Source organism: Clinocottus analis, unplaced genomic scaffold, assembly GCF_023055335.1.
Source record: "Clinocottus analis isolate CAN_PGR_092001 unplaced genomic scaffold, fCliAna1.0.p SCAF_39, whole genome shotgun sequence".
Classification (NCBI taxonomy): Eukaryota; Metazoa; Chordata; class Actinopteri; order Perciformes; family Cottidae; genus Clinocottus; species Clinocottus analis.
This window is the reverse complement of record NW_027176142.1, coordinates 538,889-551,733: the sequence shown is the minus strand read 5'-3', so window position 1 is coordinate 551,733 and position 12,845 is coordinate 538,889. Positions and strand designations below refer to the sequence as shown.

The 12,845-nt window shown below is 41.0% G+C and overlaps 2 protein-coding genes across 2 annotated transcripts in view; both read left to right on the top strand.

Annotated features, from left to right (window-relative positions):
- Nucleotides 1-12,780, top strand: part of LOC137799835 (uncharacterized) — a 28,483-nt gene extending 15,703 nt beyond the window's left edge. Inside the window, exon 27 of the mRNA XM_068596677.1 lies at nt 12,724-12,780. Coding sequence (XP_068452778.1) covers nt 12,724-12,748 — 25 coding nt within the window. The 3' untranslated portion in view covers nt 12,749-12,780. The remainder of the gene's footprint in view (nt 1-12,723) is intronic.
- On the top strand, nt 1,388-12,202 carry mapre1b (microtubule-associated protein, RP/EB family, member 1b). Its single transcript, XM_068596681.1, has 7 exons — nt 1,388-1,574; nt 3,484-3,614; nt 4,111-4,256; nt 6,766-6,967; nt 7,069-7,178; nt 7,348-7,500; nt 8,263-12,202. The coding sequence occupies exons 2-7, from the start codon at nt 3,494-3,496 to the stop codon at nt 8,305-8,307; spliced, it is 777 nt and encodes a 258-aa protein (XP_068452782.1). The 5' UTR covers nt 1,388-1,574; nt 3,484-3,493; the 3' UTR covers nt 8,308-12,202.
- Nucleotides 12,781-12,845: the final 65 nt, after the last annotated feature.

Sequence of the window (12,845 nt, the reverse complement as noted above, 5' to 3'; positions counted from 1 at the left end):
AGCTAACGTTATACGTTAGCTAACGTTAGCTAACGTTATACGTTAGCTAACGTTAGCTAACGTTATACGTTAGCTAACGTTAGCTAACGTTATACGTTAGCTAACGTTAGCTAACGTTATACGTTAGCTAACGTTATACGTTAGCTAACGTTATACGTTAGCTAACGTTATACGTTAGCTAACGTTATAAGTCAGCGTTATAAGTCAGCTTGATCAGCTAACGTATAACGTTAGCTAACGTTATACGTTAGCTAGTCAGCTTGATCAGCTAACGTATAACGTTAGCTAACGTATAACGTTAGCTAACGTATAACGTTAGCTAACGTTAGATACGTTATACGTTAGCTAACGTATAACGTTAGCTAACGTATAACGTTAGCTAACGTATAACGTTAGCTAACGTATAACGTTCTTGGCTATAACGTTAGCTAACGTATAACGTTAGCTAACGTATAACGTATAACGTATAACGTTATACGTTAGCTAACGTATAACGTTAGCTAACGTATAACGTTAGCTAACGTATAACGTTAGCTAACGTATAACGTTAGCTAACGTATAACGTTAGCTAACGTATAACGTTAGCTAACGTATAACGTTAGCTAACGTATAACGTTAGCTAACGTATAACGTTAGCTAACGTATAACGTTAGCTAACGTATAACGTTAGCTAACGTATAACGTTAGCTAACGTATAACGTTAGCTAACGTATAACGTTAGCTAACGTATAACGTTAGCTAGTCAGCTTGATATAACGTCATAACGTCGGAGACGCTGTGAACAACGCTGATTGGCCAAGCCAAGATGTTTTATTAAAAAACAAAGTTAAAAGACAGTTTGCAGAATCAAACCATTAAATTATAGCCATTTTGATTAAATGTTTAATAAACGTTAATAATGCTTCAGCTGACTTTTCAGCGGAACGTATTCTGTACTGTACAGGACACACTGCACGGAGGAGATTGATCACAAGGGTGTACAGTACAGTCCCTTAGCTAATCAGGGTGCAGAACACAATGCGCGTTCATACTGTACGCTGTAAACAAAAAAAATCTAAACAAAAAAATGCGCGAAAGGTGAACCGCGTTATAGCAAGGGACGACTGGAACGTATATTGTGTTATTTTGTTTAATCTTTGGACACATCTCTGTCATGAACTAAATAACCTTTATTTATTTATTATATTGTTGTTGCTATTGATTTCTAACTATCAATATTGTACTACATTTACTGAAGACGTTCGTTATAATTACAAAATGTATTTAAAACATTTTCAATTAAAGATATGGGGGAAAAAATCAAGACAGTAATCGCCTCTACGCAACCTGACGTCACGACGTCGTTACGTTTAGGCGTTACCCTCCGGTTACCCGGTTGCGTCATGACGTCAATAAATCGGTTCTTCCGCTGCCGGTAGAGAGAACGTGAGCTGCCAAGAAGAAGAAGAAGCAGAAGTAGCTGTGACATCGAAACAATTACAGATACCGTCAGACATCTTTCTGACACAGCGTTACAGCCGAGACAAATAACAAAACCATCGTGTCCAAGATCTGAGAAAGCCGAACAACTCCCGGTAGGTGTAACTGAAACACGGTGTCTTCAGCGATATTATCCTGCGAAACGGCGGCTAAATTAGCAGAGGTGCTAGCTTGTGACGAGCAGAGACGTAACGTTAGCTGTTTGACTGAGAGGAACTCAGCTCGGGCGAGGCTCCCAGTGTGCACAGCCCTCTTCTGTAACTGTTGTTTGATGCGGTGACCTCCGATCTCCCCCGCGGAAGGGCCACCGAACGAACGATGACTAACGATGACTAACGGTGACCGGCAAACTCCGTGAGCTCAGGGCGGGGAAACCGTGTCAATGACCGGCTTACAATAGCTAGCGTTAAGTGTGCGAGTTTACCCGGTGGCAGAAACTGAACTAAATTCTAGATACAAATTGGTGGCCAATATAATTTGAAAAAAAAGCCAAATTGCGTATATGTAATTTATTAAATAGTCTGTATGAGCAGTTAACTGAACGTACTTTAACAGTGTGTTGGTTAACCAAGCTAAGCTGAGCTAAGCTAGCTGGTCAGTTGGCTAGCTGTCTTGAGCTCACTGGTTCCTCGCCGGGGCCCTGTTACGTTAACGGTGCTTTGCTATCAGCCAAAATGTGAGGAAGATGTCCAGCTGCATTAATGATCATTTCATTATTGAAACAAACAAAATTGGCTCATGTTATTTCAATGATGACATTTAAAAATGCGTCCCCTTTTTGTCTAAATTCTGATTATTAACCAAATACAATACTCGTAGCGACAAAGTACTCAAATGCGGAATGGACCATTTCACGATCATAGATACTAGTTATATTACTGGATTATAATCATGAATCCAGTGTATTTATCCCCTTAATGTTGCAGCTGGTCAACTTTGAGCTAATTTGAAGTGTGTGTGTATTACGCAAGGTAGATTCATCTTTAATGACGAATAGAAGTATAACGTAGCACAACATGGAAATACTAATGTAAAACGCCAGTGCCTCACAATTGTATTGGGGGTACATAAGTAAATGTACTTGCTTACATATTAAACAGAACTATCCATTTGAGTAGCTGGAAGCAGAGTGTTTGGTTTTTCTGCTACTGTTCTTCTGACTACTTGATATATTTTTTAGCTCTCATATGTTATTGATAGTATTAGTCTAGATCATTTAGCTAAATTCCTCTGCTTTGAATCCATTCGTTCAGATTCTTTATTCATCCAAATACAATAGTTGACCACATCTGAAGAGAAGCTACATTACTATAAGGTCCTGGCTAGTACTTTCAGCTGTTGAGGAAACAACTGGTCTCACCTGGAAATGAGCCACAGCAGGGACTGTGGATGAGCGTCGCTGCTGCAACTAGACACCTTATTTGGATGTATGTAATGATTGTAGTCCATAAAGGATGGCTTAAATCTTCTGTTACATTTTTTGTTAACTGAGCATAAATATATGATGTTGCTTGGACTGTAATTAGTTAATTAATCGATCAGTTGATTAAAATAATAACAATTGTCATCCATTTTTGAATTGCTTTAAAGCCAGTAAATCACTCGTTCCGGCATTAAAAATGTGAATATTTACTAAAAACAAATTTTTGGTTTGAAAATTTGTGAATCGCATTTTTAAATATTGCAGACTTTGCGAATACTTCGTCGAGAAAATACTCTGCCGATTAATTGCTAATGAAAGTAATCAATATTTGCAGCCCCAGTGTTTCTGCAATTTTAAAGGGTTAATTACTTATTTAAAGTCCATTGTTTCTGAAGTAATAATCAGTTGCTTTATGTGTAAATGGCCATTAGGCAGTTGTCAATCATGTTATTTTCAATACTAACTCACCCATTACCATCTTTGTGCTGGTACGTTTGGATGAGACCAGTTAGTTTGTCTACGCTCTCATTTTTCTGACAGATTAATCGTTCTCACACTTGTTCCCCCCTCTCTGTCAACAGGTGACCGACAATGGCTGTGAACGTGTACTCGACCTCAGTGACCAGCGACAACTTAAGTCGTCATGACATGTTGGTCTGGATCAATGAATCTCTACAGATGAATCTCACCAAGATAGAAATGTTGTGTTCAGGTAAGAACTGTATTTCTTTAAATATGTTGTGTTCAGGTAAGAACTGTATTTCTTTAAATATGTATCTTTTTGTGAGAATCACAGATCTGCTGCGTTTACAAACCGGTGTCAGACTTCTTGAAACTGTTGCCGCTGATGCTGAATAATACGAAACGCATTGAAGCTTCTTTTATCGGAAAGGCCAATAAAACATGTCCTCTTAAGTTGAGCCTTTGTTTCATCAGAGAGAGAAAATTCATAGGTAGCAAATGGTACACAGTTTGCCAGATACATTGGCTGACTCTGGTTTAAGGGCAACGGAAGCCCAAGGGAACATGTCCTATTGCTTTAACCGTATGAATCGATTACAGTACAAAAGAACTGTGTTTTTTTTGTTTTTATAAAGCTAAAGGAATGTTTAAATATTCATGATACACTAGGTCATTTTTATTTTTTTGGACTATATTGTGTATTTAGTATACTTGTGATGTAATTCTTTTTGTTCATTTTAATTCAGGTGCTGCATATTGCCAGTTCATGGACATGCTGTTTCCCAACTCTTTACCTCTGAAGAAAGTAAAATTTGGTGCCAAGCTGGAGCATGAATACATCCACAACTATAAGCTTCTACAAGTTTCCTTCAAAAAGATGGGAGTTGACAAAGTAAGTAACATCATACACATTTTAAACTGACAGGATGTATCCTACTTTCATTTTTAAACAAATATAATTTGACTGTATTCTATAATATACAGCCTGAAACATGAACGGCGGTAGGAGCCTGTGCTGCTGGAACTGGACCCATGTTTTTAAATCAGGATCTGTTTATGGTTTTGTTTACTTTGACAACAAATGAAGTGAAGTTTCATGTGATGTGCACCTGTTGCACTTCAGCAGTTTCAAAGTATTATGATGAAACAAACTCTCTACAACACGTTTATACTACATATTGTTATAACATATTTAACAAATTAATAATTTGTTGTCAAAGTAAACAAAACCATAAACAGATCTGACCAGCACACTGTGGCTTTTTTCTGACAAATGACCAAATCTGGCTGAAGTTGCATCTTCTGGTATCTTATTAAAAGATAACATAATTCCACTGAAAACAGGAAATGCTTTTAATGTGGAGCAGCAACAGAAAGTGTTGGAATCACATGAATAATATCTTAAGAACAGCAACTTTATTTACAGCCAACATCAGTCGCCCTGAAAATAGGTGAACATGAATTATGTCACCTGTTTGTTAATTAGTTTGCATTTGGTCTAGATTAACTGGAAACCTGCACACTTTCCTGTGGTGTGAAAAACACTACAATTAAACGCTAGAGTCCTTCTCACACACCCATTTGCCCATGTAGAAAATAATGAACTTGCAGTTTAAAGACTGGTAAAAACATTAAATATGTATTTGAACTGGTAGAACTGTACTAAGAACAGGAACCAACATGTTTTCATGTTTTTCAACCTGGTTGATTAGTACTTTATTTTTAAAGTCAGCTGTTTCCTGAGTGGTCTCCTACTGGTTTGAACCTTCTTTCATCCGACCAGCTGAGCTGCCTCTGCTGATCTGGTCATGAGTCGTATTGTTTTCTCCGAGTGCTTCGTTATTGTTGTTCTCTTTGGATGCTATTTACTGAGTGTCTGTGTACTCCACATTGTTATCAGTCAAAATAAATGACTCCCATTTATAGAAATAACTACTAATTAAAAAAAATCAACTATATTTTCTAAAACCTGTTTTGTCCACGTGAATAAAGTACTCTTGGCTTAATTTACTCGTTGCAACATAACCATTTCAGTTCGGGGCAGATCCCTTGTTCAGTCATCTGAACATGCAGCAGCTTGCAGGACTATTGACAAAGCTGCAATAATTAATTCATGTTACAACTTCCTTTCTTCCTGCCATCCATTCGTTTGACGGCGTTATTCTGGAGCTGTGCTCTTTGAAGTGAACAGTCTTGACTCGGGTCGGTGGACCAGAGGCTTGAGCACGTTGAGCACATCAGTGTATTCATAGTTGTTTAGAGGTATAATCCCCGGCATTGTGGCTACAAGATGTACTTTGTGTATTGTCTCATGATGTGCGACTCTTCCATCGCTGAGTGACTGGATTTACTGCTGACATTTTATATTTCCTCTTCGGGCCTCCTCTGGCCTCCTCTGTCCTCCTCTGTCCTCCTCTGGCCTCCTCTGTCCTCCTCTGTCCTCCTCTGGCCTCCTCTGTCCTCCTCTGGCCTCCTCTGGCCTCCTCTGGCCTCCTCTGGCCTCTTCGGTCCTCCTCTGTCCTCCTCTGGCCTGCTCAGTCCTCCTCTGGCCTCCTCTGGCCTCCTCTGGCCTCCTCTGTCCTCCTCTGGCCTCCTCTGGCCTCTTCGGTCCTCCTCTGGCCTCCTCTGGCCTCCTCTGGCCTCCTCAGTCCTCCTCTGGCCTCCTCAGTCCATACACTCTAAGTTCATCATTTTAGAAGGAGCCCTCTAAGTCAGTGTTGCAGTGCTATGACACTCATGAGATGAACTTGTCTCTAATGAGTGACGTCGTTTTCTTTTCTTTAAATCTGTAGTTGTGAGTATTAAGTATTTTTAGTTTAGTACAAGATAAAACCACAGTACTATGGAAATATTTAATATAGCATTATTTGGTTTCTAATTTTCTCATTTATGTACCTTGTAATTGTACGGTTAACCTTTTTTTTTCTTAATAGCCGATATACTTATAAAAAGCTTTGTGTCAAAGGCGGCCTGAAAGGGCTCCATTGTCTGAAGTGATGAAACTGAGGATGCTGAGCTCAACTGCAGCCCCTCAGCTTTATGGAGCTTTATAGTTTTATAGTTAGTAGGACTTCACTGCTCTGGTTCACCTTCACTGCGCTCTAAAGTTGACAATAACATCAGCTATTGCAGCTTTGATTGAAGTGTTTTGTAGATTAATGTGTTCTAATATCTAATAAAAGGTATGATTTCTGTATTCGTACTAAAACAAATAATCTGTACTGACGGTGATACTGAAAATGTAACCGTACCAGCAGTAACACGTATACGCCGACACAGAACTCACATTCTCTTTTTCCTCCATACAATTTTAATTAAGGATTTTAACGCCATCAGCTTGACGCGAGCAGACGAGCGCCTGTGGAAACGTCCCGCTCATGTTGCTCTGCTTCTGCTTCCAGATCATTCCAGTAGACAAACTGGTGAAGGGGAAGTTCCAGGACAACTTTGAGTTCGTCCAGTGGTTCAAGAAGTTCTTTGATGCAAACTACGATGGGAAAGAATACGACCCGGTTGAGGCGAGGCAGGGCCAGGACGCCATGCCCGTCCCCCTCACGGCCATGTCAGCCCTCACCAAGACGCCCAAGAAGGCCCTCAGTCAAGGTCCGTGCGCTGGTTGCTCCTCCATTCAAACCGTTTGAAATGAAATGAATACTATTTCAAGTTTTTCTTTTGTTCATAGATTGTTTTTCTTCCTCCTTCAGCTCCTCAGAGACCACCTGTTGCCAAGGTAGCGCCCAAGTTGGCTAATGTCAGTGCGAGGAAGCCGGGGATGGGCGGACGTGACGACGAGAGGGTGGAGCTCATGAATGAGGTCGGCACCACAGCTTAAGAAATACACCCTATTGACAAGTGAAATCATGTGTTACTTCTACAACAAGTAAACTAAATATTGAGCTTTATTTGTCTCCAAATAGGAAACAGTCACCTGATAAGTGAATGTTAATTAACAACTTCATGTTTTGGCCCTTTTTTCTTCACAGGTGGAGATCTTGAAATCTACCATTCAGGACATGGAGAAGGAGAGAGACTTTTATTTTGGTAAGCTGCGGAACATCGAGCTGATCTGCCAGGAGAAGGAAGGCGAGGGCGACCCCACGCTGCAGAAAATCATCGACATCCTCTACGCCACGGACGTGAGTTGCCATCCGGTTTTAGGAACTTAAGTCCAGTGATCTCACTCTGAAGGCCCAGAAGTCGATGGACATAAAACACTACCATCCTTATTCTTCTATCCCCAAAATAAACCAATGCGTCCAGCATTAGATGCGACACCATTTGCTCTGCTGTTAACTGCTGATTGTAATTCCTCCAGAGGAATGGCATGCAGCTCGCTCGCCAAGGCTGAACGTTTTCAGCGGCACTCGACTGACTTGCTGCTATTGACCGAACCTTTATGTCACTTAAGTTCTGCACTGTTGGTTGCATGTGCGGGATCTATATTGTATCTTGTATATTTTTTGGTTTTATCGATAATTCTCTGTCTCTGTGCTGCTGCAACAGACGATTTGTCGTAGATTCCAGAAATGTTTCTCAGAAATCAGAGTTGGAAACCCGTTTAGTGCCAAGCATGTTTTTACATACCAGGAATATGCCCTAATGGTGTGCTGCATGCTCACAATATTCATAATAATATGCCCTAATGGTGTGATTCATGCTCACAATATTCATAAGAGGGGGAAAACTATTTCAGCCAAAGTCAAGAAACATGAATATAAAATGTTCTCCTGCTCGCTCGGCGCTTCTGGAAGTGCCTCAATGTACCAGCTCGTTTGTGACGCCACAGATCATATCATATTGCTTATTGTTTTCAAATATTTATAGTCATTTTCAGAGATTAATATTGATATTTTTTTCATATAAATACATTGTTTATTCATATCTCTATTTCTCTCCAGGAGGGTTTTGTGATACCCGATGCTGAAGAGCAGGAGGAGTTTTAATCAACTACAAGCAACTTTTCCCTCGGATGCTCTGGTCTACAAACCCACCTTGAGATCTTCTTCAAGCCGAGACGGCCAGTTTGGTTTTATATCCAGTTTCCAACCTGATCTCGCCTTGTGCCCAAACACCTAACATCTCCTGAACCTGCCGGACTTCTTCTTCTAGCCTTCAGCTGCCGTACGGCTCTGCTCCTTTTTGTCCAGAAAGATCCTTTACCAACAAAGCCTCAGTCACGGCCTCTTCTTCCTCGACCCTGTCGGTCTGCGAGAGCGTTCAGGCTCCTCCCCCTCACCTGTAATCCCATCCTTCCCAAAACCAGACTGTGCAGTACCTTTCTGGTTTTTGTAATGGACTTTGAGTGTGAAACTATGTTCTGTGCGTGTGCGCGTGAGAGTGTGTGTATATACGTTGTGTGGTTGTATGTGTTAAAAAAATCAATCTTCAAAGAACCTCCTCTGAAGGACCCGGCTGTCAGAACACGTTCACGTTGTCCCAAACTAACCCCAACTGTTTGCTTGTTGTTTGATGGCACTGTAGCCATGTGTGCCTCTGCTGTTGACACTGAATTGTATTATTTTGGAGGTAGATGCTTGCACAGAAGTGAGGACAATATCAAAAGAAATTCACACACATTTCCATCTAAAACCTTAAGTTTTGCATCATTTTTAACCAAATCTGAGGCGTTTATTGTATTTTTGCTCGCTGGTTCCAATTTTAGTCATACTATCAAAGGGTTGTGTGTTTTGAAATGGTGAAAAAAATTAAACTTAATTGAGCCCGCAGGCTTCCAGAAACATAATTTGACAGTTTGATGGAGCCGATATCGTTCTAAGCAAAATGAAAAGAGTTAAAAGCAACGTGTGGACCTCACACACTTCACCGCTGAGGCTCAGTGTGGGACGAGGCGGCCGTCGGTCTTCTGCTGGCCTGGTTTCTTTTCTACCAAGAACACATCTTCATCCTGGTCCCATTGGCCTTCAGAAGAGCTTTTGTAAATGTGTGCTACTGTTACCACCATTATCTAATTTTCTTTATCATTCTGGGTACCTGTCATGATCTCAACTTTAGTCGTTTGTTTTTTCGGTTTCGTTTCCCCCGCTCTCTAAACATCGCTCTGTTGGTCCTGTCGTGGATCTAAAGTGCTGCGGTTCAGATCAAACCTCCCTCAGGTCACGTTCAGGGCTCTGACATGTGCGATTCTTAACTCCAGGAAAGTGGCTTTCTCTTTGTGTGGATGTGAGATGACAGTCTTCTGATCAACGTTTAGTAAAAAGTACAACAACAAAAAGATTAACAGCAGTTTGTTTTGACTTTTTGAGAATCTGTTTTGTAAGTCCATGCACTGTTTTTTGCTTTATTACACCAGTGGTCCTTACTGAGCTCCAGTTCATCAGAATAGTTCCTGGTCCAGAGCGTGTTCACGGCGTGTTGTCCATCTGATCTGTTAACGCGGCTCTGATGCTCTGATGGAGCTCTGATTACTAATGTTGGATTTAGTTTTTTTCCAAAATGGTTGAAGAAAATAAGTTGCCATGATGAGAGCATATTCCTTTCTGGGAAAGCCAGCCAGGCTCCGCTTCCTCTTCCTTTACCACTTCGACTCCCCGAATGACCAATTCTAGCACTAATACTGTGGATCTGATTTGAGACCTTTATTTTTCCCCCACTGTATATTTGTACCTGACTTGAAACAACACAGTAATGTTGATTCCACACAAACTGTTAACAGCAAATGTGTTATTAGAATACACAACTTCATCAATGGCCTTATTCACAACATGTTGCTTTTCATAAGAAATACATTTTTCATAACTTTTTATTTTATTTTGCATTAATGTAAGTGCTGTTTTGGGCAAATGTTTGTAATGTTAGTCATATTTTATTGTGTTTTTAAAAATAAACAACATTGGAGGTATTTTGACAGCAGCTGAGATGTCCGGCTGCAGCAGATCGTCTTCCATCCAAAACCACCAAGCAAAAAGAAAAGTGTGTTTCACTTCAGTTCAATTCAAGGCGTTCGTAGTTATTTTGCTAAACGATGAGGTGGAAATGAAGTGTCACCCAGTGGTATGAATGTTCACAGCTGCAGACGTTCTAAATATATTCTGCAGAACGAAATCAAAGATCAATCCGGGGGCGGAGTCCAGCAGATTCCTGTTTAGAGGAACGCATCAGCTGGTGGAGCGCCGCTCCATCAGCGACTCAGACGAGCAGTCGTTCAGTGTGTCAGTCGTTCAGTGTGTCAGTCGTTCAGTGTGTCGGTGACATGATGCAACACGCTGCCGGGTTGAATGTTGCACATCAGACGGTGCCTGAAGTTTGTTTTTCTTTTTTTTCTGGTAATTGCCTTCATTCAGTAAGACCACATCTAAAAAACATCAAGACTTTGACCTTTCAAAATTATTTGATTTTGTTTTCAGAATTTTTTTACTTTCTTTTCCCAAAGAATTATTTGATGGATGCTCTTGTGTTTTAGCCTTAAGTTATGTTAATGTGGTGCAGTAACTTATCTTTTGTCTCTGCACTGCAGCACGAAGCTTCAAACCAGCGACGGTTCGGTCTGAGTTTCAGCTTGAATTTGAGTTTCTGTCGTTCTTTTTGGGTGAACGCTGGAGGACAACTGGCCTGTTTTACTCACAGCACCCAGTGCTTTATGAATGCAGGAGGAAAATGATCAAACTGGGCTTCTGGGGATAAATAAAAAGTCCCTTTCCTCTGCTGCTCACCTGAAAGTGGAAGTAACTCCACAGTAAACTGAAGCTGAAAGTCTTTCATGTGCTGCGGTGCAGAGACGACGATGTGCAGAGTTTCCCAAAACACTTGTTGCTGTCAGGAAGCTTGTGAAAAGGAAATGTACTCAAAGACTACAATTGTGGTTCTGTATGTTAATGAGTGAGATTCCTGCAACTAATGAACATTGTCATTGTCAACTAATTTGCCAATTTTCTCAATCGATTGTTTCATCTTTTTTTCACTAGAATGAAGTAGTGAAAATAATTCTTCCAACTTAGAAACTCCTCATAAGGACTCCTGGTAGTGAAACCCGTGTTTGTTCGGTATGTTGATGCCAAGACAACTCGTAGCACGTCAAGCACAAACGCACACTGCAGGACATGAACATGTCTCTGTCTGCTGGAGCGTCTCAACGCAGGAACACACTTCAACCTGCCCACAGAACCGTTGTGTTGTCAAGCCTTAGAAGAAGTGCTTTTTGTTATGCAATGTCAGGAGGAGCGGACGTCCTCCCTCCATCGTGGCCTCTGTGCTGAACCCAGTGCCAGCCCCCCCCCCCCCCCCCCCAACAGTCTGTTCACACAGCTGTCATCACGTCAGTCACCTGTCGGTGGGGTTTGTCATGTGACGAGGTCTTTCATCGTGTCAGGTTTTCGTCAATCGTCTGTTTTTTCTGGAAGTAGTTGTGTGTTAATTCCCGTTTGGTTTAGTGATGGTAGTAAAATGTGTTGTTTTGAGTGAGTGGAGCGTTTGACATCAAACTTTGGGACAAAATGTTTCCTCGGACGTTTTCGGTCACACATGCTCAGCAGCTTGTAGCCGCTCTGGGGGTCCAGAACTATTCTCTCTCAGGTGATCATCACTGGTTTAAATCCACATGTTTCCTTGACTGATCCCCAGTTTGGCTGAAGCAATAAAGCGTCATACGTGTGTTTTTGTTTTCTGAAGATGGCTGAGCAACGTGAAATGATGGCTTTAAAGGTGAAGGTGGTGCTTCTGTGACCTCTGACCTTTTGCCGAGCAACAATCGGAGCCGATAAGCGTGTACACTGTGAGCCTCTCTGTTTCTGCTGGACTTTAATGTGTTTCTTATACTCCGGAAAACCCAATTTTCTTCTATCAAGTTTGGTACAGACAATAAAAATGATATTTCCACGTCAACACTGGACTCTTTGTTTGTCCTGAGTGAATCTCCAAGTTTCTGTTTCTTGATCAACAGGGCGTCAGAAACATGTTGTTCACACTCATTCAGCTTCATAATTAAGAGAATATTCTCAACACTTAAAGGAACCTTTCATCTGTCACTTATCACAAACATTCAACTTTAACACATCTGGAGATGCATCACTGGCACTGGACAGGATTTGGAAAAATAACTAAAGCATGCAAGTCATAAAACCTAGTGAAGTAAAAAGTACAATATCTCCCTCTGAGATATCGTGATCAGAGGCATTGTATAACTATAAAAGCGCCATGAATGTAGTTGCACGAGTACATTACAGTGGCAGCCATGTGAGGTGTAACACGCTCACAATGCTGATGTCATCAGTACGTTCACAGTGTTGGAGTGTGATTGTGCTACTTGAGTGAACATATGTATGTGCTGCAGAAATGTTCCTGTATGTTGCATGATGTGTGTCTGTGTTAATAGTTTGTTTTTATTGTTCCTTCTTAACATGCAGCAACAATAGGAACATGATCACATGAAGGAAACGGCAGATGGAAGTTGGAACGCGAGGAAAACAAAGCAGTCTTTGTGACTCACACGCGAGGCTTCAGTCCAGGCCTGAGGTTGACCTTTGAC